The sequence below is a fragment of the Tiliqua scincoides genome, chromosome 7 (genome assembly GCF_035046505.1).
Source record: "Tiliqua scincoides isolate rTilSci1 chromosome 7, rTilSci1.hap2, whole genome shotgun sequence".
NCBI lineage: Eukaryota > Metazoa > Chordata > Lepidosauria > Squamata > Scincidae > Tiliqua > Tiliqua scincoides.
The window spans coordinates 39,502,282-39,527,255 of record NC_089827.1 but is presented as its reverse complement, the minus strand read 5'-3'; the positions used below and the strand labels follow the sequence as shown (position 1 = coordinate 39,527,255).

Here is a 24,974-nt window from a genome sequence, read left to right as displayed (position 1 = left end):
TGCATGGGCCATTGCCAGGTTTGTCCCTAATTAAGAGCATTCACATGTACTCTGTAGTAGCATGCCCCAACACTAGATATGCTATCATACCCTTAGGCATCCTGGGTGAATAGCCTGGAGTCAAAGGAGATTGCCTCTCCCTGGAAGTACTAAATACAGTTTGGAAGGGTCATTAATTTTTTTAACATGTCTTCAGAGGAAGAAAAACATTTTTTTTCCAGGAGGGGATTAAAGGAAGTTGGCTAATTAGCTATAGTTTAACTGCTCTAATTACTTTTATCCCTGAAGCCACATGAATATTCAGCTGATGAGCAACTGACATATTAAACAATGTAGGATCCACACTCTGAGTTTAATAAACCTACATGTAGTTTTCCTTAACCAGTCACTCAAGGTATCTTCACACCTGATGGCTTTGTCTTAAAGAGGTCCAGCCTATTTATACACAGGATTTTTTTTACACGGATTTGACTCAACACGAATGGCCCCTGCAAATGAGAAGGAATGTGCTGATCCCTGGAGAAGGGGAAAAATGCACCCTTTTAAAACCAGTTTAAAAAACTGAACAGTCCTTTAACAGCCTCCTTAATGAGAGAGAGAGATGGCAGCAGGCTAACAATCCATCAATCCTTCTCTCTCCTTTGGACCCCTCCCTTCCCTCAGCACATGAAAGAAACTTGATCATTTTGCATTGGTGAAGGGAGGGGCTGAGTGAAGTGCTGATGGATTGTCTTCTTAATGAATCTTATCTTAGAGTCAAAAGGTCAGCGAGGCTGTTTTTCAATCACTGGAGCAAAGAAACTTTGTTTTTTAAATTGATTTGCTATAGTGCGTTTTTTTTATCCATGTGAGTGCTTGGAAGGAACCCATGCAAATAATTAGTCTCAACCTGTATTGCCTTCCCCCCCCCCTCCCCAGATTAGCTGCTTTTGTTCTTGGTTTATCTGAAATCACAGTTGGCTGTTTTGACTGAGCCTGGCAAACCATGGTTAGCCCACAAACTTGGATCAAACTGTGAAACTTTTAGGGGTAGATACCCAGCCCCTCCATGTTCATGCTGGTTGTTCACCTTTGCATGGCTGCACTGGGGGTCAGGCAGTGGCCAATGACACCCTCAGCTATTGTCCTGTGCCCAGTTCATAGGCAGCACATGGCTCTCCTTTTTGCTCTGGCCAGCTGTGGATGATCAGCCAGGGGCTCAGGATGGGTGATCTCATTCCTCCTCCATCTCTTGATTTAACTCTCTTTCTTCATTCCAGCAGCTCCTAATCATGTCTGCAGCTTCATTTGGTGTCCCAACAGTTGCGAAATTCTCAGAGCTAAATATTATCTGGGCATCTTACAAGAACACTAGATGATTATATTTTGGCTGCAGCACATTCTCCTAACTCATGGATGCACATGGCTTAAAGCACATACTTCCAAATATGTTTCTGTTGCTTTCAGATTTGGGTGTATGTGGCAAACAGAGTCATGTCGTTTTCGTAGGACACACATGTGCTTTTTTTCCTTCACCCGTGTAGGAAAAATATCAGGTGTGAAAGTCTGAAAGGCAAAGCTTGATAGTGAGACATGCTGAACTACTACTGGAGAGCTTGAGATGGGGAGAATCAAAGTGTGTGCTGAGACCTGATCTTACCGCTGGCTGCCTGCTAAGGCCTGTCCTCCAGTGTTTGTCAAATCAAGAAGGTTATGCTGCCTTTGTACTGTGAGGCTGAGACTGAATGAGATGAGCGGCTCTTAAAAATGCACTCAAGATAGCTGGTCACTTTTTCCCCCCCAGACCTTGGTTGGCTTGCACGAGTTCGGGTGAATCAGCCAGCGGTTCTAAGGCGTGCAGAACAAATTCGGTCGCGCAGGGCCATGAAAAAGGATTGGCAGGTAAGTCCTCCTGCTTCAGTATTCTGCTCTTGAGCTTTTAAAACAGCCATTTGTCCTTTGCAGGCTTTAATATTGCATTTCACTCTAGAGGCCTGTAAAACTGAAGGGCTGTGGCTTGCCCGTGTCTTGTTAAAAAAAATCATTTTTTATGGCAATGATGAACAATTGGAAAAAGATGATCCCTTTATCCAAACAACTGGGGGGGGAGGGGAAGAATGATGACGACTCATGAGTAGCAAAACCACGAATGAATTGCCGGCATCTTTATTCATGAGAAGGTAGGAGTGTCCAGTATCCAAACAAGCACATTTATCCTACTTCTTGGACAGTTCTCTGAGCAAAAGTAACTGATTGTGGTTCGCCGCTCTCTTTAATTGGAAAAGGGTTAACGTAGAATGCCAACTCCTGTCGATTTTGACTTGCCTTTGTGTGGCTCCTTAATTTCATTTTATTGGTTGCTTCTTGCAATGGAACTCTCAGAACATTATTTTCATGTTCAGGCTGTTTTTGTAAGGCTGTAATCCCAACACAGAGCAATGGGTATTCCACCCCATTGGTTTCCAAGGCTTGGGCATGCTTAATTCAATGGGCATTCTGAGTGACGTCCATAGTATGAAGACAGATTTATGGTGACTAATTCTTAGAATGACTGGGGTTAATGCTGTTATTATTGAGAATAATTTCTGCAGCACTTTTAATTTTGAAAACGATTTCTCCTGTTTGTTTTGTCATCCTACCCTGGGCGATTAGCTGCTGTTGCCTTCATTTTGCAGATTGGCCAAAGGCAGTGGTTCCCAAAGTGTGCGTCATGATGTCTTTGGGTATTGCAACGCACTCGCAGGGGTGCTGCGGGATGTCCCTAGCGGCCCCTCCTACCTGTTTTCCCAGACACCACTATATTGGCAAGGTTTTGGCACCACAATTTTGGATCTCGCAAGATTCATGTGATTCAAGTTGGTGGTGTCTGTCTGAGCAGAGAAGAAGAGGTTATGGTGGGGCACCATAACCCCTGTAAGTTGAGAACTACTGGCCTAGGGCAATACCTTTTACAGAGTCCATAGCTCATTTCTCACAAATATACCTCCAATTCACTCTACAGGGGAGGGGCAGGGGAGCAGGATCTCACCAGCTGTGCTTGACCTTTCCACCTTAAAGCATAGGTGAGGATCAGGCTTCTGTGTGCACCCAGCAATACACTCATAAACTCCCCATGGAATCAGGTACGCGGTTCAATCAGGTCAGATGTGTGGAAGGGTCCCTCCACATACCGCAGCATGCACAGCAACTCAATTTTCACTTTTGCCTTGCCACACAAAGGTCAGGGGGTGAGTCCAGCCAGTCACCCTGTTCTCCCTCCTCGCAGAGAGTGCGTGTGCGGAACATACATGTGGAAGAGGTCTTGTGTGGAAGAACTCTTGTGGTACAAGCAGTACTTGGAACCCAGCACTAAATCCAACGCTTTTCCTACTGACCCATTCTGGCTGCTCCCATAAACCATGAATGAGCAGGAGTCCACTGGACGGCCACATCTGGGTGTGAATTTGAACTTAAACCTCCAGATGCAAGTGCGGTGGCCTGTTACCTGCTAGGGCAAGTCTTTCTCTGTCTTCTAGCTTTTTTTGTCAGACAAATATGGTAAAAGCCATATTTATTTTCCTTCAATTGCCATCCAGAATGCAACAGTGGAGTTCTAAGGTGGTAGTATGGATAGTATTGCTTCAGTCAGCAGGGAAAACAGCTGGTTTAGAGCCTTTTCCTTATTTTTTTAAATTATTATTTGTGGGGACATTTAATGGAGATGGGGATTCAAAATGGTATTCTCCACCTGCACTGGTACAGTCCACTTTGCCTAAGGGACCTTGCACCTCATTTTTTTTCCATGCATAGACTAGGCCTGAGGTGGACATCCTGCTCCTAAATGCCTGAACTTTGGCAAGAGTTTGACTTCGGAATATGTACGTCGGCTCTTGTCACTCAGTCTCCTCCATAAAAATAAGTTCTCAATTTTAGGTTTTTAAAGCTAGATCTCTCTCCACACCCCCACCCCCTGCAGTTCACACCAATTCTTGGAAGCAGTTTTGCTGCATCTGTCTTCACAACTCATTTCACAAGTGAGGAGGCCAGAATAAGTTTCCCCAGCAGCTGATTGTACACTCTCTTCGCTTTTCGTATATTTAAGCTAGAGTACTTAAACTGGAATACTCCAACTAATAATAATAATAATAATAATAATAATAATAATAATAATAATAAAACTTTATTTTTATCCCGCTCTTCTCCCTAACGGGACCCAGGGCGGCTAAAAATGCAGTATAAAAATGCAGTATAAAAATGCGGTATAAAAATGCAGTTTATACTCATTTCATTCTGTAAAAAAAGGCAGAAGGTACTTAGTGGTAAACAAAACTTTTAAGAAAATGTTAGAAATATCAATGATACCTAGTGTTTTATAGTGTAATTATGTGTACAAATCACATGTATTATCTCTTCATTGGCTTACAACAAGCCTTCAAGGTATGTAAGCATTACTATTCCCATATTGCAGATGGAGAAGACTGAGAAGGAGTGGCTTGCCAAAGGTCACTTAGTGTTTTCATGCCCAAGGCAAGATTCAAACTAAGGAAGTTCTGACTCATAGCTCAGTTTCTTAGCTGCTGTGCTACACCAACTTTGTGAATGCTAAATAAAGGAGTAAGAGGGGGGCAAGGGGGCAATTATCACTTTCGGTTCTCTCTAGGAATATAAATGTTTTGGTAAGTTCTATCAGGAATGTAGTTCTATTTTAAGCAATAACATGGAGTGGAACATTTTCTGGTGCTATATTTTTCCATGAAGTTTTTACTCCAAGCTTCAAAAGGCCGCTGGAAGGCCTGAGAAATGAACTGTGGTTTTTGCAAAAACTGGAAGTTCATTTTTTAAATCCTTCTGGGGGCCTCTGACACTCAGAGAGGCCGTAGGCAACCTCTGCAGGCCTTGGACCACCAATAGGTTTGCCCTTCTGACGTGGGTTGGGACTCATGGACTTGACTTACGTTGTGTCAAACCTGCGTTGTGTCAAATGTGCAGGTCCTGAATCTGCAGTTAAGGAGGATGGACCTGTATATATGAATTAGAGCCCATTAAAATATTTGTATTTTTTTTAAAAGTCACCCTGTAGTTTTGGGCTTCTGGTTGTTACATTCACGTGAGGAGTGGACATGCCATTTGCAGCTACTGCTTCTACAGTAGACCAGGGCAGCATACCTAAGCATCCACTTAGGCCTTTGACCAGTGACCTGGCACATGCCAATCCCAAGCAGGTGGGCCATCTCCAAGGAGTCAGAGGAGAAATTGGTGAATCATCAGATCATCAGCTTAGCCATGTGGGTTTCCTGCCATGGTGTTGATTTCAAAAGGGTTTCAGGAAAGCATCCTAAGACAATGGCTACTGCAACAGGATGACTTGGCAATCTTTTTATTTAAGATTATATAGACCTTTCAACAAATATCTCAGCATGGCTTATAAATACAAGCATGAAACAGTTGCATTGCTAGAAGCAGCAGCACAAATCCAGTTAATACGTTTTCTTCGTATTTGTCATGGGCTACCAAGGATGAATTGGCACAAAAATTGATTGCGCAACAAGCCCTTTTTTATCTTGCTCAGAAACAAACACCTGAAACAGAGGTAGGTTTTTCCCTTTGCAGTAGTTACCCAACTATGTAGAGCAGGGGTGCGGGGTGGGATTGCACACGCACACACACAGACCTAACCTCCATGCAGAAATTCAAGAATGCCACACTATTCTAATTTTATCAGTTATGAATTTTAATCTGCTTTAAGTGCATAATCTTGTTCATTAAGGGCACTATCCTAACCCATTTTCCAGTACCGATATAAGGGCAATGCAGCTCCTAGGTAAGGAAACAAACATTCCCTTGCTTTGAGGTGGCCTCCATGAGTGTCCCCCAATTGCAGGATGCAGCACATGTCCCATTAGCACAGCTATGGCAGTGCTGGAATGTTTGTTAGGATTTGGGCCTTATAGTTTCTTCAGCCACACATCTACATAAGAGTCCTTAATAGCCTTTCTTCTTCCTTTAATCAAGGCAGCCTGGCTTCTGAGGGCTGTGACCTGCATTGACCTCACCACCCTTTCAGGTGATGATACCCCTTCCAACGTCTACAGGTTGTGTTACAAAGCTAAGCATCCCATCAGAGAGGATCTGTTGCAAGCTGTGAACATGCATGAAAAAGGTACAAGGAATGGTGCTTCTAGACACAATGTCTTCCTTTTGTTAATGTGTTTGTAACTGGCAGGAGGAGAAGCTGTCTGCATAACAGCATCACCATCTTTCTCAGCTCAACCTCTGTTGCCATTTTTCATTAGGATCCCTCACCTGAAGGGTGATTTGGAGTCTGTCACTTCATTTAAAAAGCAAATTTGTCATAAAGGTTCAAAGCACAAAATGCTTTTATACACTGAAGTGATGTAATACATCAGGAGGAGGAAGGAAACCAGCTTCAACCAGGGCTGCATTCGTTTTTCAGCTTCTAGCACTAGAGAGCTTTTCTTCATTCCAGCATGCTCAGGTTGCATATGTTTTTCACATTTTTTGCCACGCTAGCAATTTGAAATGTGAGCTCGGAACTAGAAAAAGATGGCAGGAACATGGCGGCCTCCATGCGCTTACTTTCAATGACTCCTCTATGACTGGATGCCATTTTGTCGTTTTTTAAAATGAAATGTGCTAGAAGCTTGCTTGAGGCATGCTAGAAACGTCATTTCCTCTTACCTCTGATCTGAAAAATGAATGCAGCTCAGGTGGGTTTGGCAAAGTTAATCCAGTAGGTTACCAGAACTTTCCTGCCAGTCTGCACAGTCCAATGTAGTGATTGAAAGATAACTTATTCACTGCAGGGGAAAATGGGAGGGTGTAGAATGTTTTCTACAGGAGGCATACCTTGTTGGGAGAAACATGACCGAAGGCCATATTATTCCCTTGAGTCACTGGGGGATGGGTAAAAGCAAAGCATTTTTAGACATTGCTTTTTGTTGTTTGAGGCAGAAAATCCCCCTGGAGTGTAAAAGATGATGCAATATCAGTATGCTCCTTGAGACATCTGGTGGGCCTCTGTGAGATGCAGGAAGCTGGACTAGATGGGTCTTTGGCCTGACCCAGCAGGGTTTATGTTCTTAATAGTAAACCAGATAACTCATAATTTGCTACTGTCTAGTTGTAGACTGAAATTTGATACTAAGCCACACTACCTTACCCTGCCTAATGGTAAGTCCAACCCTAAAAAATAGATTATTAAAAAAGAGCATGAACTGAACCTTATCCTGGAAGGCAGCAGTCCTTGTGTAACTCTTGGGCTTCCTTGCAGGTATTACTACCGCTGCTGTGTGTGTCTATTCAGCAAGAGTAGCTGATGCTGTTAAAGCACTCAAGGCTGCCGGCTGTAGCATTCCAGTCGCATCAGGTAAGTTGCTCATCCGCGTTGGCTTCTAAATACTTTTCTTAATGGCAGTCTCCTGTTGAGGTGTTTGACCTCCATCTTTGGAGGCTGTGAAGCACCCCGTGTTTGCTTCTTGCATATCCAATTAAAAAAAATAAAAATAAAACCAAGGTACTGTGAATGGAGTACATAAAATAGATGAAGGGCACAATCCTAACCGATTTCCCAGCATTGACTTAGCCGCAGTGCAGACCCGAGGTAAGGCAACAAACATGCCCTTACCTTGAGGAGGCCCCATTCCTCCCCACTGTAGGATGAAGAGCATGCCACATTGGCACAGCTATGTCAGTACTGAAAAGTTGGTTAGGATTGTGCCCTAAGAAAGTTAACATGTGTTTATTTTAGACAATTGTTTTCTATTTAGATGTAACTCAAAAGGGGTGGAAGATCAGAATCAGTCTGCTCTCAGGCCTGCCTTATGTCCTTACTGGAGATATGAGCAGAGTCTTCATCTGTGCAATCATTACTCCTCAAAATTGGGGACGGGCGGTGAGTTCTGGTAGCCTGACAGAAATACGAAGTTGCCACATTCTTTCTTTGTGTACGGCCCAGGGCCTCCGAAAGTGATGTGGCAGGAAGCACAGTAACAGCTGTAACTTTCCCCATCACTGCACCCCCATGCTGAGTATTGCTGCACCTGTTACATTCCTGCCTGTTCTGCAACTTTGAGAAGCGCAGAAATGTGGGGTGGGGAAAGAGCAGCAACCTGACATAAGGATGGCAGTTTTCCTGCTGGACATAACAGTTGCTGCTAGCATAGGCCTTGATTGTCTCTTGCTGGGGTGGTTGGGGAAGAGCAGACATCCTTGCCACTTTGAGTGTTGAACAGCTGCATAGTTCCCTGTAGACAAAGGAGAGACCTGGGTTTTGCCATGATTAATGGGTAGCAGCTGCAACCCACAGGTCTTGGCATGGCCAGTGATATCTGATGTCAGCATTTTGAGGTTCACCTGTTGAGAAGGTAGTATTGTTATAGATATAACAGTTGCCACCTAAATTTGGGAGTTGAACATAAGAAGAACCCTGCTGGATCAGGCCAAAGGCCCATCTAGTCCAGCTCCTTTATCTCACAGTGGCCCACCAAATGCCCCAGGGAGCACACAAGACACAATCTGCATCCTGGTGCCCTCCCCTCCACCTGGCAATTAGAGGCAGCCTGCCTCGAAAACCAAGAGCTTGCACATACCTACTATGACTTGTAACCTGTAATGAACTTTTCCTCCAGAAATTTGTCCAATCCCCTCTTAGGCATCCAGGCAAGATGTCATCACTACTTCCTGTGGCAAAGAGTTCCACAATCTAATTACATGCTGGGTAAAGAAATGTTTTCTTCTGTCTGTCCTAACTCTCCCAACACTCAACTTTTGTGGATGTCCCTTGGTTCTGATGTTATGTGAGAGGGAAAAGAGCGCCTCTGTATCTACTCTGTCCATCCCCTGCATGATTTTACATAAGAACATAAGAACAGCCCCACTGGATCAGGCCATAGGCCCATCTATTCCAGCTTTCTGTATCTCACAGCGGCCCACCAAATGCCCCAAGGAGCACACCAGATAACAAGAGACCTGCATCCTGGTGCCCTCCCTTGCATCTGGCATTCTGACATAACCCATTTCTAAAATCAGGAGGTTGCACATACACATCATGGCTTGTACCCTGTAATGGATTTTTCCTCCAGAAACTTGTCCAATCCCCTTTTAAAGGCGTCCAGGCCAGTCGCCATCACCACATCCTGTGGCAAAGAGTTCCACAGACCAACCACACGCTGAGTAAATATTTTCTTTTGTCTGTTCTAACTCTCCCAATACTCAATTTTAGTGGATGTCCCCTGGTTCTGGTGTTCTGTGAGAGTGTAAAGAGCATCTCCCTATCCACTCTGTCCATCCCCTGCATAATTTTGTATGTCTCAATCATGTCCCCCCTCAGGCGTCTCTTTTCTAGGCTGAAGAGGCCCAAACGCCGTAGCCTTTCCTCATAAGGAAATTCTGACTGCAAGCTTTGCTGTCTGGGGAAAGGCAGAATAGAAAACTCCTAAATAAATATTTATTTTATTTATTTAGGAGTTTTCTGTTCTGCATTTCTCCCACTATGAGGACCCAAATACATATTCTGTGGGCTTTCTTTTTTCTTTTTTTATCTAATGCTTTATTTATTTATTACAGATACAGGTAAGGAAAATTGGATAGACTTAGGGCTAGGACTACATAGGTTACACACGAGGGTGGTGGCCATCGATTACAACAAACATTAATCCAAACGAAATTAATAATCAATACAAAAATTATCATATTCTTTAACCCAACTTGTTAATACTTTAACATTCCATATTTTTCCTCTAACCTTATCTATCCTATCATTAAAAAAAACACTTCAAACTTTTACTTATACACTCTTCTTATCACTAAACTAGTCTCTAAAATAAAATCTTTCTTATCTGATTCTTAATTTCTAATATGACATCTAAAAAAGAAGTCTCCGATTACCATGGTATTCCCTCCTTCAATATCTCTTATAACATGTTATACATCATTTTCCATAACTATCCAATCAAAAAAAGCTTCAAATTTTTACTTATAGACTCTTCTTACCACTAAACTAACCTCTAAAATACAGTCTCTTATCTGATTCTTAATTTCTAATATCACATCTAAAAACAAATATCTCCAATTACAATAATATTATACTTCGCTTATCCACCACATATTTATTAACCCAAAATACAGGTTTAATATTTTCTCCAAAATAAATTGACATCTATAATTTATTTTATTTACCTTCTTTTTTTATTAAATAACCCTTTTATTTATCTTAATACCACTATATTTTACACAATACTTATATTCCAAAATTACAATTCCATCTAATTTATTTCATATATTTACCACTTTAATTTTCACAATACTTATATTCCAAATTCCCTTTTCATCCACTTTAGTTTAATCTAATTAATAAAATATTTATCTTAATACCACTTAATTTCCACAATATTTATATTTCAAATTTTCATTTACATCTATTTTAATTTAATATGTTTAAAAAAAAAATTCTATTTATTATTCAACCATTTCGCCCTTCTTCTTATTGTTTACTTTGTACTCTTATCTTATTGGTGTTCCCTCTTAGTCCTCCTACTGGTTCTTCCACTTCTTCTTTTTCTTCTTTTTCTTCTTAAGTCCCCCCCTCTGTTTTTCTTTCTTCTTTTTCATTCTGTTATTCTTGAATTCAATCCATAAATTCTTCCTCTTCTTGAGACAGCTTGCTCTCTGAACATTTCGTCTTTTTTCTTCCTTAAGATTCCCAGTTATTATAACAATTGCTTCTTCCATCTCGTGTCCCATTTCAAAATACTCCACTTCTTTAACTTCACCTAACATCTGATCCATTCTTTTTTCTTCTCTATTGTTTATAATCTGTTCCCCCGAGTTTACAAGGGAGGAGCTTATTTGCCCAATTTGTTCAGAGAGTTCTCTGACTTGTTTCTCCATTTCTCGTCTAAAATCCATCAGAAAGTCCACCAACAAGGCCTGGCTTTCATGATCATCTTTTAGATTTTCAAAAGCCATTTTTATCAACACCAACTCAAGCCACTTCCTGCAGGGCTACTTTCTAATTTTGTATCCAGGGCTACTTTCCAAATTTTTATATCCAAAAAAAGTCAATCAAATCCACAGTCAAATTAGGTTAGTATGCCTTTAAATGACCAAAAGAAAAAAAAAATTCAAGCCTCTTGCTGAGAAACTGAAACCGAAACCGAAACCAGCAGTGTCCAGGCTTAAATAAAAGCTTTTTGCTGGGAAAATGAAGGTAGACTTTATTTCCTTCGTTGAAGATTACTTATTTATTTCTCTTTGGTACATTCCATTAAAAAAATATATAATCTTGTACTTACTCCAGCAGGGGAAATACCAATTCACCTATTCCCCCCCTGGGTGGCTAACGGCCAGCGTGAATAATCTTGAATTATCTCCTCCTCCTCCAGACTTCTTACTTACAGTTCTCAGTATAACTTTTTAACGAGCCAAGTTCACTCACTCTTAATAGCTTTTTTCGCTGCGATGTTGTGGTATCTAGGCCGTGGGAGGACGGGTTTTCAGCTCTCCGAGCTTCTCAAAGATGTCGCCCGGGATAGATATGCTTCAGCACAGAGCAAAACAGAGAGAAATCCTTGAAATTGCCTGTTTCTAAGGACCCCCCGTTCAAGCTCTCAGCTCTTCGTACCGTCTTCCTGGCACCGAAGCTTGCCTTAGTTGTTTAGGCACATGAAAACATATCTATTTCACAGTCTCTTTGGGAACCCCCGAAGTTCACTGCAACTTCGCTGAAAGTTAGCCCCCCCTCTGTGCACACGGCTGAATTGTACCATGGAAATTCAGGCCATGCATCGTGTTACAACAATATCAAATTATGGCTCATGTATCCCAGAGAACTGCAATAGATTATACGCATTTATATGCCCTTCAAAAGGAAAGTTGGTTCTGGATGAACTTTCAAGTGGTTTAGGAGTTTGGATCAACTGAATCAATTGCGCAGGCCCACCTTCTCTTCTTTCTGCCAAACGCACAGAATATAATGGCATTGTTGTTCTGAAAAATAATCATGGTCAAAGTCTAACAATAATTTTCATTTCTCTGAACCATTCAAACAAATGTAATGGAAAATGTCAACATCAGAGCTTCTTGTTTCAGTGGGACACAATTGCATTCAATTCAGTAGAACTGTCACAAGATTATGTTATCTTGTGGGCTTTCTAATAAGCTGGATAAATTATGTTTCATGGATTCTTGTTTTGTCCATTTTGTCTTAGTGGCAACTGGGTTCCCAGCAGGACAGACACCTCTGAAAACCCGTTTGGAAGAGATTCGGTTAGCTGTGGAAGATGGTGCCCAGGAGATTGACATTGTCATTAACAGAACCTTAGTACTGACAGGTCAATGGGAAGGTAAGCATTAAACAGAGTCCTAACTAAAGAACAGTCGACTTAATGTAGAATCACCTAGGTCAGGGGTGCTCAATAGGTGGATCGCGATCTACCGGTAGATTGCGAGGCAAAATGAGTAGATGGCAGAGTGCCGACCCCCCCCCTTCAGGTGCCTCTGGGAGGAAACGCCCAATGTACTCAATGGGGCTTACTCCCAGGTAAGTGTGGCTAGGATTGCAGCCTCACAGCCTAATCCTAGGCATGTCTACTCAGGAGTAAGTCCTGTTATACTCAGTGGGGCTCAAGGTACACCAACATACATTGTACACATAAATGTTATATGTTATGATGGCGCGAACATTGTAAAAAAAACTCTGGTAGATCTCCGGGCCTTGCTGGGTTTCAAAGTAGCTCTTGAGCCAAAAAAGTGTGAGCACCCCTGACCTAGGTTTTGATCTGACTATTTTGAGTTGTATTTGTGAGTTCAGCTAAAAATATGGGGTTATATGCTAAGTTCAGGGCGCAATCCTAGCCAGCACATAGGCCAGCATAAGTCCCCCGGGAGGGTCGCGAACGTGCTGTAAAGCATGTTTGTACCTCCATGGGAGCAAGCCACGTCGGCGCATCCAGATACGCCAATGCACGGAGGCCGGCTGAAGCCTCCATGGCAGCTTCCTCGCCACCGCTTGTGTCAGCACACCCATGCTGATACAAGCGGCAACGGTAGGTGTGGGGGGCGGGGAGGAGGTGGGAGGGGGAGTTTCTGGGTGGGGGGAGGGCGGGTGATGGGTGGCCCTGGGGGTGGGCGCGCGGGGCAGGCACCCGGCAGTTATGCCGGATCCCAACCTCCGTCCCTGCAGAGAACAGAGCGGCTTTAAGCCGCTCCGCTCTCCTTGGACTTGCACCACCTCCAGAGGTGGCGCAGGTCCAAGGTGACCCATTGGGGCGAGCAGCCCTTACCCAGGAGCTTCCCCTTGCCTCTGGCTGAGCTGTTGCAGCCAACCAACCTGCGTTGATACAGCACAAGCCTCCTGGCTTGCCTGCTCCAGTGCAGGTTTGGTTTGCACCCCAAGTTAGGCATGACTGATTAAGCTCAGGATCTAAATAAATAATACATTAGTCATGACTAATTAAACTCAGGATCTAAATAAATGTAGTCTTAGATGGTTTTGCAAGAATGATACTCCCATTCTCATGAGGGAGGGAACTTTTGCTGATTCTCCTTCTCTGATCCTACTACAGCCCTCCTTTCCATTTTGGAGAGCATCTTGAGCATCGGACAGTCTTTTGGGGAGGAGAGGATAAGGAAGTTCCTTTGCTTGAGTGTTCTTCCACTCTCACTTAAGAGTCAACCCACTGAAACTATCAATAGTATCTCAGTTTTGGAGGGAAGTAACTGACTAGGATCTTCAGAAGCTTTTACAGACTTTGCGGAGAGGGGGAGTCTGTAAAATTAGCAATTTAAATGAGCAAACCACATACTCATCTCTGTTCCCACCAGCAAAATGTGTGATTTCTGGGACTTTCATAATGGTTGGTGGTTCATAATGTTTCTTACTGGGGAGTAAGTAATTTATCTCACTGGAACTGAAAGAAACAATTGTACTGTGCCATGGTTTCACCCGTTTGAGATGGGGGAACCTATTAGAGTTCAAAATCCAGGAGAAGCAAAATAACTAGGAGCTAAGTTGGAAGAGAAGGACAGGGCCGAGAAACAAATGCTATAAAAAATTAAGAAGTGGGCTGAACAACCAGAAGAAAAGGGCAGCCCAGAGTTCGTTGAGCCCTGGCTCTCTTAACAAGGACAGTGGGTGTCAAGGGGGGAGTGATGGTTTTATGAAAGCAAAGTCAACGCTACTTTTGACTTGCTAATTACTAGGCATGACTGTACTAAGAACCCAATCCTGAGCTGCCTGGGTGCGCAGCTGCGGTGGCACCAAAAATGGCTGCCACCGTATCCTGTGCGCCCAAGGCAGCTGTCAGCGGCACCTGTTGTACTCTTCCCCCGGGTAAAGGGAGTAGCCTCACCATGGGGCTACTCGATTCACCGTCGACCAAAAGGTCGGTAGTGAAGTAAAAGCCTCCATGTCAGGTGGTCCCGCCTCCTTCCCTCCCTCCTCAACACGCCTCCCCCCGCCCTCTCACTTCCTCCCCACCCTCTCCCAGTCTTCCACCCCCCTCCCCGGAACACTTCCTCTCTGTTTCCCCTCATGCCCCCGCTTTCTTCTTCGCTGCTCGGCAGTCCATGCGACCACTGAGCGGCAGAGGCCAGGTGCCCACCTGTTGCTGGCCCGGCATTTGGGCTCGCAAATGTGCCTCATGGAACATTTGCAACAGTGTGCGCTGGAGGTAAACCTGCACATGGAGCTCAGGATTGGGCTCTAATTCTGTGCCCTCTCACAACTCCGTTGCTGTGACTCCACCAACTGCTAGAATCCCAGAGTGCCGGTGTCACTCAAGTAGCAGCTCCCATGCTTTCCAAAGGGCATTATGTGTGTGCTCAAAATATGTCCCAGAAATGGGAAGTGAGATATGAACACAAGAGTAGGATAGGGGGCACAATAATATTTACAACTCCAGCAGCCTTGGCAGTTTTGTAGCCTGATCCAGTGCACATTTATTCTGACACATGTTTCAATGGGGCTTACACCTGAGCAGGTATGTATTGTATTGAGGACTTGAGCAGGGTCAGGTTAAGGCACCGAAAACTGTACCCTGCTTCTTGAACATCTGAAGGTGCCTTATCCCAAGTCAAATCATTGCTCTATCAAACCAATCTTGTGTATTTCAAATAGCACCACTTGAAGGCAGGAATCTTCCCCAGCCTGCTGACTTAATATCCATCATCACCATCATCATCATCAAACCATCACTGTGCATGGCCATTTACAGAGTGCCAGAGGATAGGTCCCTGCTGTGATTTCAGGGGGCAGTCCATCCACTAGGCAAGGTAATACATATTATTATCAGCAGCAGATTCCCAGAGTGGGGGACTGGAGTTGGGGTGCCCTTTAGTCAAGGTCTGCTACCACCACCTCCCACCAACCTGCGGCAGGTGCATCCCATCACTGGTCTGCTTTCTGTCTACTAAAAATGAACAGAAAGTGGATCACCCACCACCTTACCTTGCTCCAGTTGTGGGTTCTTCAAACACGGAAGTGCAGAACATCTCGTTTGATTTATATGGACTGCACAAACGAACTACTTCATTTGTCTGCTCACTTAAAATCAAACCAGAAGTCCTGTACCTCTGCTGTTGAAGAAACCACATAAGGAACATGGTAAGCTGCTATGAAATTTTTTTTCTTTGTTTGTGTTGAAGCGGCAGCCCCAAGACAGCATTGGGCAGCATTCTGGGTATTGCTGACACTTCCTGAGCTGCGCATAGACCGTATCTCAGCACGGAGCTGGCATACCTCAATTTAAGAACAATGCAACAACAATGAGATGACTGAAGGCAGCAGAGAAACAGTTGATTTACGATAAGCCAGTGGTTCCCAAACTTTTTAGCACCGGGACCCACTTTTTAAAATGACACTGTATCGGGACCCACCTAGGTTTACAAGGCTTAAAAAAAGTATAGAACAAAATAATATTTTTATTCAGTTACAAATAATAATAACCAGAAAAAAGATGCTCTAGCATTTATCTTCCTATATTTACACATGCTTGCAAACTGCAGGAGCTCTCTGCAGGGCAATTAGCAGCTACTGTATCTAATTTTTGAAAAGCCTCAGGGCCTGAGGCAATTAGTGTTCTGATCCTCCCATCACCTGTGTTTTCATGGGAGGCTCTGCTCAGCTGCTATGAGAACCACCAAAAAATCAGGTCGTGACCCAGCAGTGGTTCCCTACGCACAGTTTGGGAAACACTGCATAAGCAGTGTTAAAGTTCAGCTAGATAGATAGATACTTTATTTACGGTCATCCGACCAGCTAGTCACAAACAACAAAACAAAATACACAGAATTAAAACCAACACCCCTTTACACATATGTAAAATCATAAAATCAGAGATTTACACTCTCAATTTTCTTCCTTACCAACTGTGCAGCATAACAGAAGCGGGCAACCCTGAGTGATATATCCGAGTATACATCAGAAAGCAGAAAAGCAAGCTGCTCCTCCACCTGCATCCCCGTTTCAATACCGAAGATCAGGGAGATAAATTTAGAACTCAAATTGTCATAATATGGATATTGCAAAACAGTGTGGGCAGTCATCTCCACCACATTTTGAGGGCAGTGGCACAGTCTCTCTGAATAGGGACGCCTTGCATAACGCCCCAAAAGAACTGCTGATAAAAGTGCATTACACCTAGCTTTAGTAAAAGCAATCCTAAATTTAGGAATAACAATATTATAAAAATATCTGGCAGGAGAAAATGCAAGAGCTTGATCCCCAAGAAAAACATACCCAGAAAGTCTGGCTCTCGCAGATCTCAATTCAAGGTCTACCAACCTCTGACGCAAAATTTCTTTTGCGTCTCCCGGGCTCATCATCATTAAAGACTCTGGGGAGATAAAGTTCAGCTATCCAGTTGACCAATTGCCATCCAGAAGTAAAGGCTGTTTAAGTCTGCAGAAGTTGCTTAGAAAGAAAGACATGGTGTTGGTGAGTAGCGCAAAAGAACCTCTTCTGTGTTCTTGCGAGTGATACTTCCGATACCTGTGGCAACGCATGGGAAGATTTTTCCACCTGATCTTAACAGATGACCCAGCTCATGTGGGGCATTGAACATGGGTCCTTTTGCACACATGTGTTCCACCACTGAATTTTGGGCCCATAAGATATGCAAAATCATTTGCAGTTTTAAAAATGTTAGGCTTGAGTTGAGTTGGCTACATATGTAGCCGCTTCTGAACTTAACTAATGATTTTTCATGCCTTTGGTTCTTCTCCCCCCCCCCCACGTCTTTTTTTCTGCACAGTTTGTGGCTTGCTTGCCTGAAAAAAAGCCCGCTTACCCCAATTTGTTAGTAACTGCCAGAAATTTGTGCCAGTGTATCTCCAGACTTTTGCAAAGCTTTTCGCGAAGGAATATTGTGAAAAATAATTTTCCCCCCACTTTTGTCTAACTTAATGTGAAACGGGGAGGGGAAACAAAGCGACATGGGTGCCAATGTTCTAATTATTTCCAAACAGAATTGTTAAAAAGAACTCAAGGGGTTGTCGGCTTAGATGGTAGCTTGTTAAAAAAATAAGTGTTTTCAGTTCCTGACAACAAAATCTGTGTGTTTTCTAATTGGTTTTTGCAGAATCTCTGGGAACGCTCGGTACCGTTTAGATTGCTACTGCTAGTTGTCTCCCTGGAATGCTATTAATTAGTAAGCTTGATAATACAGTAGGAGATGGGTTTTCTCTGTAATTGGTTTTCTCTTAATGTACCTTGAATGGTTTGCCTTCAAGTGCTGACAATGCTCCAATAACTAAGCTTTGTGTTAATAAAAAAAAGATGTATACAATTAGCATCCTTGCATTAGGAGGGAACTTCTCCTTAGCTAGAGAATATAGCGCTAATAGCCTCTTCACCAAGTGTTCTTCTGGACCATGCCTTTGGTTTCCACGGAACTATGTTCAGCTGATCTCATAGGGCCGGTGCTGCCATGTTGGCTCTTGCTAACCACAGTTAAGCCAATTAGCAGCTAGCCTCAGGGATAGCAAGGCCCAGTTTAATGGGCACTGTTCTCCCCATAGGAAGGGCCTATCTCTGAGTCCCCTTAAAAGTGACAAATGTTATATTGAGGAATGGAAGAACAGGATAGTATGGGGACTGTGGGCTGATGGACTGGTGCATACTGAGGTTGTGAAGAATCAAAATTGGGTACTTGTACCCTTGTGGTTGTTATATTTGTATTGCTTCTTTCATGGTGTAGCACCCATGGGTTCCCAGGGTAGTCTCCCATCCAGACTACTGATGAGCCCCAGATCTGCTTAGCTTCAGCAAAGAGGCTGCATCATCTGCCTCCAGAGCATGCCCCAGGGCCATACTAAGTGGGCACTCATGTTCACATTCTACTCATAAATATTTATCCAAAGCAGCCACTGCTATCTACTGCCCCTAGTGCTGCTCTGTGCCCAGGGCCTTAGTACTCATTGTCTCTGCTCATCTGTGTTTAGCAACAAACCTATGTTTGGTTTGTATGTGTGCCAGTGGCTAAAGTAACCCTCTGGATACTTGATTTGTCTTATCACAAACTGCTTTTTTTTTTAAGTCCCCAGAGTTTCAAAAGCAGCTTGCCATGTGGTGTGGAAAGTTGTCCAAAAACCAGAATCCCAAACCCAGAGAAGGTGAAGTGAAGTAGTAATAATGGAGGAAGGCTTTGGGCATGTACAGAATGTATGTGCTGCCTTGCTCCATTAACCACATCTTTGCCCCACACATCTATGTTCAGGAGGCAGATCCACTAAAAAAAGTCAATGTGTGACATACTCTGTAATTATAAAACTGGTAATGTAGATTTTTTTGAAAAAAAATTGTCCTTGATTTTTCTGTTCCTTCTTATAAAAAAGCTTATAAAAAAGCCTGTGGCAAAGTTGAGGGTTGTGTTTGATGTAGGAGTGCTGGACTTTCTGAACAGTCAGTCTTTCAGCACTTAATTTGTTTCCAAATTGCTGAAAATGTTAAGTACTTTAGTGTACGTCCAATTATGTTGAGCTTTAAGTTAAATCTGCTGTTACCTATTGTTGAATATCTTTATGCCACTTGAACTATAATTGACTAAGCCTGGTCTTTAACAATTATTTTAAGTGCTCTCTAATGGATTGGAATATGAAAGCAAGTGTATTGTGTGGCTTTCTTTTTAGTTTAGGAGCCGAGTCCTTGCACTGGATTTACTGAACTCATGTCTGATGGATTGTTAGAGAAAAACTACCTTCCATTAGTGTATTACATTTTAAAAAATTATTCTATCTGGCTCTTTTCCTACTTGCATACCACAAGTTAGGGACAAAAAACATAAGCCATGCAGCCCTGATTCCTCCCCTGCCCCAGTCACTGTTTCGCAAAGTGTGCTTCTAGGAGCCCTGGGGCTCCACAAGCAAACCATAAGTGACCACCACCTGTTTGCTTGTCCATCTCTCCTGCTTCCCCTGTTTCTAGGTCTCCTTCCTCATTCCCCTCCTAGCCTTTTGGCATTGGGCTCTGTGATGTGCCAGCACTCTGGGACTCCTTGAGATTCCGCGTATGCACTGGCAGGGCTCCCGAGGACTCCCTATAAGAATGTGAAGGACTCCCAAAGACTGAAAAGTGTGAGAACCACTGCTCTAGGACATGCATAAGGGCATTCGTGTTGGATCAAACCAAGACCCTACCTGCCTTCATTCGGGGTCAGGAATGAGTGCGATGATAGTCATGAGACCTGTGAGCGAGCTTGGAGGCAATTTTACTTTCACAAAGTTCATTCATTACTAAATGCAGGAACATTCCAGTAGACACCTGCAAAACTGACAAATGATGTCATTATGCAAGTTTTCACTGCCTTTTGCTTCATAGTGTTTAGCATCCTGTTTACATCCTGTAACAAACTTGCAGTTTGTGAGATGCTGTTGACTCCATAACCCTAGAGTATGGATTCCTATTAAGGAACTGACTTTGAGTACAGATTCTGTTGACTTAAAGGCATGTCAGGAAGACGTCAATGGTATATTATAAATATGACAGACTGAGATTAAATACAGGTAGCCCGTTAACAGAAATATAGATTAAAAAATCATACAATAGCGCTGCCTTTTTTTAATTGTCAAAGGGCAAACCAGAGGAGGAAGGAAAACCATACACTGCAAAGAACTAATAATAATAATAATAATAATAATAATAATAAAGAATATTTATATACTGCTTTTCAACAAAAAATAGTTCACCAGCTGTTTGCATTACATAGTTAAATAAATACATGTTTCCCTGTCCCCAAAGGACTCGCAATCTAAAAACATTTGGAAAATAATTGTAATGTTGGACATTCTTTTTTTGGAAAGGTTAATGGGGAAGACTAGTCCAGGTGGCTGTTTTGTTTTCTAGGTGCTGAAGGTGCCTTCTAGGTAACCACCCTAGTCAAAGTCCTGATGGCAGGGATTTCCTTATAGTGGTTAGTGTCTGAATTAACAAAGTCCCCACGAGCCTCTGCTCAAAATCCCAACATATTTTGTCGTTCATTGTGCATGTTTTCAGGATTTAGTCAATTTTTAGTTGGAGGGGGGAAGGTTTTTCTGTCTTCAAATGGTCCACTGACCCTAGGGAGTAAACTTTTGAAACATTTTGAGTATATTTCTTGTTCTAATGAGGTGGGAGAAGCGAAGGATGTTCAGAAAGACTTCTGTCTGGTTCTGAAATATTCAAATATTCTTCAATATTCAAACTGGTGCTAAAAGAAATTTCTGTAAGAAAAGAAACCTCAAATTTCAAATCTTCATTTGTTAACCTATATTCAGATCCAAGCATTTTGGATTTGAAGAATCTACTTGATTTAAATTTGTTTCAGGATTTCTTAATTGATTTTTTTAAAAATTAAGCTTTAGGCTGGAGTATGATGCTTAGCTAGAGGAGTATTTTTAACCAAACTATTTTCTTCTAGGTCTCTATGAGGAAATCTGTCAGTTTCGTCAGGCTTGTGGAGAAGCTCACATGAAAACCATCTTGGGAACTGGAGAGCTGGGATCCCTTACTAATGTCTACAAGGCCAGTCTTGTAGCCATGATGGCAGGTAATTTCCATTGATGCAGTATTTTTGTCAAATTTAGAAAATCTGGTAAGAGCCAGACCAGTTGAATTTGACCTTTAGGAAGTCATCCACTATCTGTAAATTGGTGTAATGCTGCAATCCAAAACTCTTAGCACTGACTCCAGTAATTAGAATCCCAGTGACCTCTGTCCATCGGGCACAAATAGGGTCCGTAGGATGCGTGTACATACTCCAACTTTTTTCATGCCATGACCCCAATAAATACATAAATAAGTGAAGTATGAAACTGCGAACCCACTGTTGATTCTGCCCTCCCTCCTGGGACCCTTTCCATCCAAATCCCACCCTGTTACACCCTCCCAGCACTGTTCATGGTGACCAAATATTCTTATTAGTGAAAGCCAGAATGAGTGGGCTGAGTTGGACTCCTGGTCTAATGCCGATCCCTAGCCTGTTTGAAGGTGCTCTTCACATAAAACTGTAGTGCTGGTTCAACGATACGTTGAGGCTTGAAAAATTCTATTGATATGATTTATTTAAGTGATTGATTTACTTAAGTAATGAATTAGTTGAAATATCCAAATCATCAGATTGACAGCCCAATCCTATCCAATTGTCCAGCACCGGTGCAGCCTCAATGCAGCCCGAAGGTTAGAGAACAAGTGTTCCTATACCTGAAGGTGGCCTCTGTGACTGCTGCCCCACCACAAGATACAGTGCATCCTCCATTGGTACAGCTGCACTGGCACTGGAAAATTGGATAGGATTGGGCTCCCAGAGTCCTAATTAATCTGACTGGCTTTTCATGGTCACTTTAATGCAATCAAATAATAAATACTTTTTTTATTTTGCGTGCGTGTGTGTTTATGTCATAAAACGTTCCCCCCTTTCTCTGGCTGCAGTTTTATTGCAGTGCAGCAGATGGCTCTGTAGTTAACAGTATTTTTCCCTTTGCATTGTTGCAGCTTTGTCAAGGCAGTTTCCCATTTTTAAACATACACAATAGCTTTCATTGATCTGTGGCTTTGTTAGTGGCAAAGTGTGTTTTGTTTGAATTGAATCATGCACGATGCTTAGCAACGTCAGATCACATTACAGAACCCCAAGCATCTCTTATTCCTGGGAAACAAACACTCTGAAGCAAGTGTCGAGCCCTTCTTCGGTGAAGAGCCCCCACACCAAACTCCCATCTTTGGTATACTGCATTGCTGCTGTTCTTGAGTCAGAGTGCAAAGGCAGGTTCTTGGGAGTAATTGCTGCTTAATCTCTAGCAATTTGGGTCCCATTAACCTTTGCTTGCAGAATTTCATGGAAGTCTTGAATGCCACTCCTGAAAAACAGAAGTGGAGCTAGGATAGCTGTTTTGTATGGCTCCCTGCATATGTTTCAGGAAAGGCAACATTCTTTCAGAAGGAAGTTGCTGGCTGCAGTTTTTTTTTCTTCCCTGAAGATAATATTATGTCTCCATATTTAGGAGCCTGAACTGTAGCAAAGGCAATTTAAATGTAAAATTTTAGGTTCCAGTACAGATTGCAACTAGATGATGTTTCTAACATGCAGCATGTGCTGAAAGAGGAAAATTTACAGGGAAGAAGTGGTAGAAGATGATTAATCCTCCCCTGCCTATCACCTATAGGCACTCACATATAAGTCGATCTCACAGATAAGACGAGGGCAGGTTTTGAGCCCCAAAATCATGGAATTTGCTGTGACCCTCGGATAAGTTGGGGGTTTAACTTAGGGAGGTATCTGACTATAATTTTGTCTGATTTTACCTGAGGCCAGATCCTGAAAAATGTCCCAGGAATTGTTATCTAAGAACTGTACCATCTAATTTATTGAAAATAAAGTAAAAGATCATAAAATACATTTGTGTACATGGAAGTGGGGGGCGGCGGCGGCAGATTGCCATACATACTAGTGCAAAAACCGGGAAGGTGGGGGGGGGGAGGAAAGATCTCTATATAGACATCACAGCAACACCAGTGCATAAGCCCTTGCACACTCAGAACCAACAAATGGAAGTGGGGGGGGGGGGCAGATCTCCAAACTGACCAGTGCAAAAATAGGGGAAAGGTGTGGGGGAGGGAAGATCTCTATATAGGCATTACAGCAACACCAGTGCAAAAGCCCTTGCACACTCAGAACCAACAGATGGAAGTGGGGGGGGGGGAAGATCTCCATACAGACAAGTGCAAAAACAGGGAGAAGGTGCGAGGGAGGGAAGATCTCTTATAGACATCACAGCAACACCAGTGCAAAAGCCCTTGGAGCCTAAGCCTACTCAGAAGTCCCATTATAGTCAATAGGGCTTACTCCCAGGAAAGTGTAGGTATGTACCTCTTTAAAATGCAGATAGACTTTATCTCATCTTTACAGTGCAAATAACCAGAACAAAAGCACAAGGGAGGAACACTGAGTGGAAGGAAAAAGGATTGCCATACCCTACCTTCCAAGCTGAAAGCACAAATTGGAGAGAGTTCTAATGCAGCCACTACTGCTACCATGTGTAGCTCCTCATTTTCTCCTTAGGCAAGCCTGTCCATATGGTGCTCCCAGTCCCACACTCCTGTAAAGTCCTGTAAAGTCTTGCAAAGCAAGGCTTTGCAACTTGTGTCCATGCTGGGGCTGCAGCCTTTGCAGATCAAAAGAGAGATCCCCGGGCTCCATGACTTGCTCCTGTCATGCCCGCAAGTACAGGCTGCAGTCTCTAGCAGCCAAAGAAGCACAGCAGCAAACGGAGGGGCGCCGCAAGCCAGAGAGAAGCTCCTCTGGGCTTCTGATAGCTGCCGCGATACTCTTAAACCACCCAAGCTCCTTAGTGACCCGGAGATAAGATGAAGAGACAATTCACGCTGGATTTCAAGGCATTAATTTTTCGCCTTATAGGTGAGCATCTGTGGTACTTTTTCTTTGCAACTCTTCACACCCTTATTAGATTTTTCTCCAGTCTGTCTCCAAGACTAGATTTTCCAGTCAAGGGGAGGAAAGCATGAGACTGGCAAAGGGTTATACCGGGGTGTCAAACATTAGGCCCGGGGGCGGATGCGGCCTCCAGAAGCTTTTTGTCCGACCCTCAGGCTCTCAGCTGCTAAGGTGTTACAACTGAAAAGGTTGCCCACATGAAAATTGGGCTTTCCCAAATCTTGACATATGATCAAGATTTGCGTACTTTCTCTTCAGTCATTTGCAGTTAATGAGTTTCTATATGAGAACAGGGTCTGATTTCTGGCCTTTAGCTGCTTAATGATGTCACTTGCTGCTTAATGACATCACTTCAGGCCTTCAGCTGGAGCCCTGAGTGCTGACTTCAGCCCTCTGTATGAAATGAGTTTGACACCCCTGGGTTTTACTCTCCTGCAGATTCCCCCACTTCCACATGAGCTTAGAGAGCCACTGTCTGTCAATACGTGTCTAATCCTGGCTTTAGAGTTTTGTTCTACCTACAAATGGTTCTAGATTGTTGTATTGTATTGGCAACCTTCAGTCTCGAAAGACTATGGTATCGCGCTCTGAAAGGTGGTTCTGGCACAGCGTCTAGTGTGGCTGAAAAGGCCAATCCGGGAGTGACAATCCCTTCCACACCGGGAGCAAGTGCAGTCTGTCCCTGGTCTGTCTCCCTGGCTATGGGCCTTCCTTCTTTGCCTCTTAGCCTCAGACTGTTGGCAAAGTGTCTCTTCAAACTGGGAAAGGCCATGCTGCACAGCCTGCCTCCAAGCGGGCCGCTCAGAGGCCAGGGTTTCCCACTTGTTGAGGTCCATCCCTAAGGCCTTCAGATCCCTCTTGCAGATGTCCTTGTATCGCAGCTGTGGTCTACCTGTAGGGCGCTTTCCTTGCACGAGTTCTCCATAGAGGAGATCCTTTGGGATCCAGCCATCATCCATTCTCACGACATGACCGAGCCAACGCAGGCGTCTCTGTTTCAGCAGTGAATACATGCTAGGGATTCCAGCACGTTCCAGGACTGTGTTGTTTGGAACTTTGTCCTGCCAGGTG

The 24,974-nt window shown here is 43.3% G+C and overlaps 1 protein-coding gene across 1 annotated transcript in view; it reads left to right on the top strand.

The window, feature by feature from the left end:
- The window catches only part of DERA (deoxyribose-phosphate aldolase), a 58,275-nt gene that overhangs the window by 4,037 nt on the left and 29,264 nt on the right, over nt 1–24,974 (top strand). Inside the window, exons 2-6 of the mRNA XM_066633733.1 lie at nt 1,784–1,881; nt 5,971–6,118; nt 7,250–7,345; nt 12,186–12,320; nt 20,871–20,999. Coding sequence (XP_066489830.1) covers nt 1,784–1,881; nt 5,971–6,118; nt 7,250–7,345; nt 12,186–12,320; nt 20,871–20,999 — 606 coding nt within the window. The remainder of the gene's footprint in view (nt 1–1,783; nt 1,882–5,970; nt 6,119–7,249; nt 7,346–12,185; nt 12,321–20,870; nt 21,000–24,974) is intronic.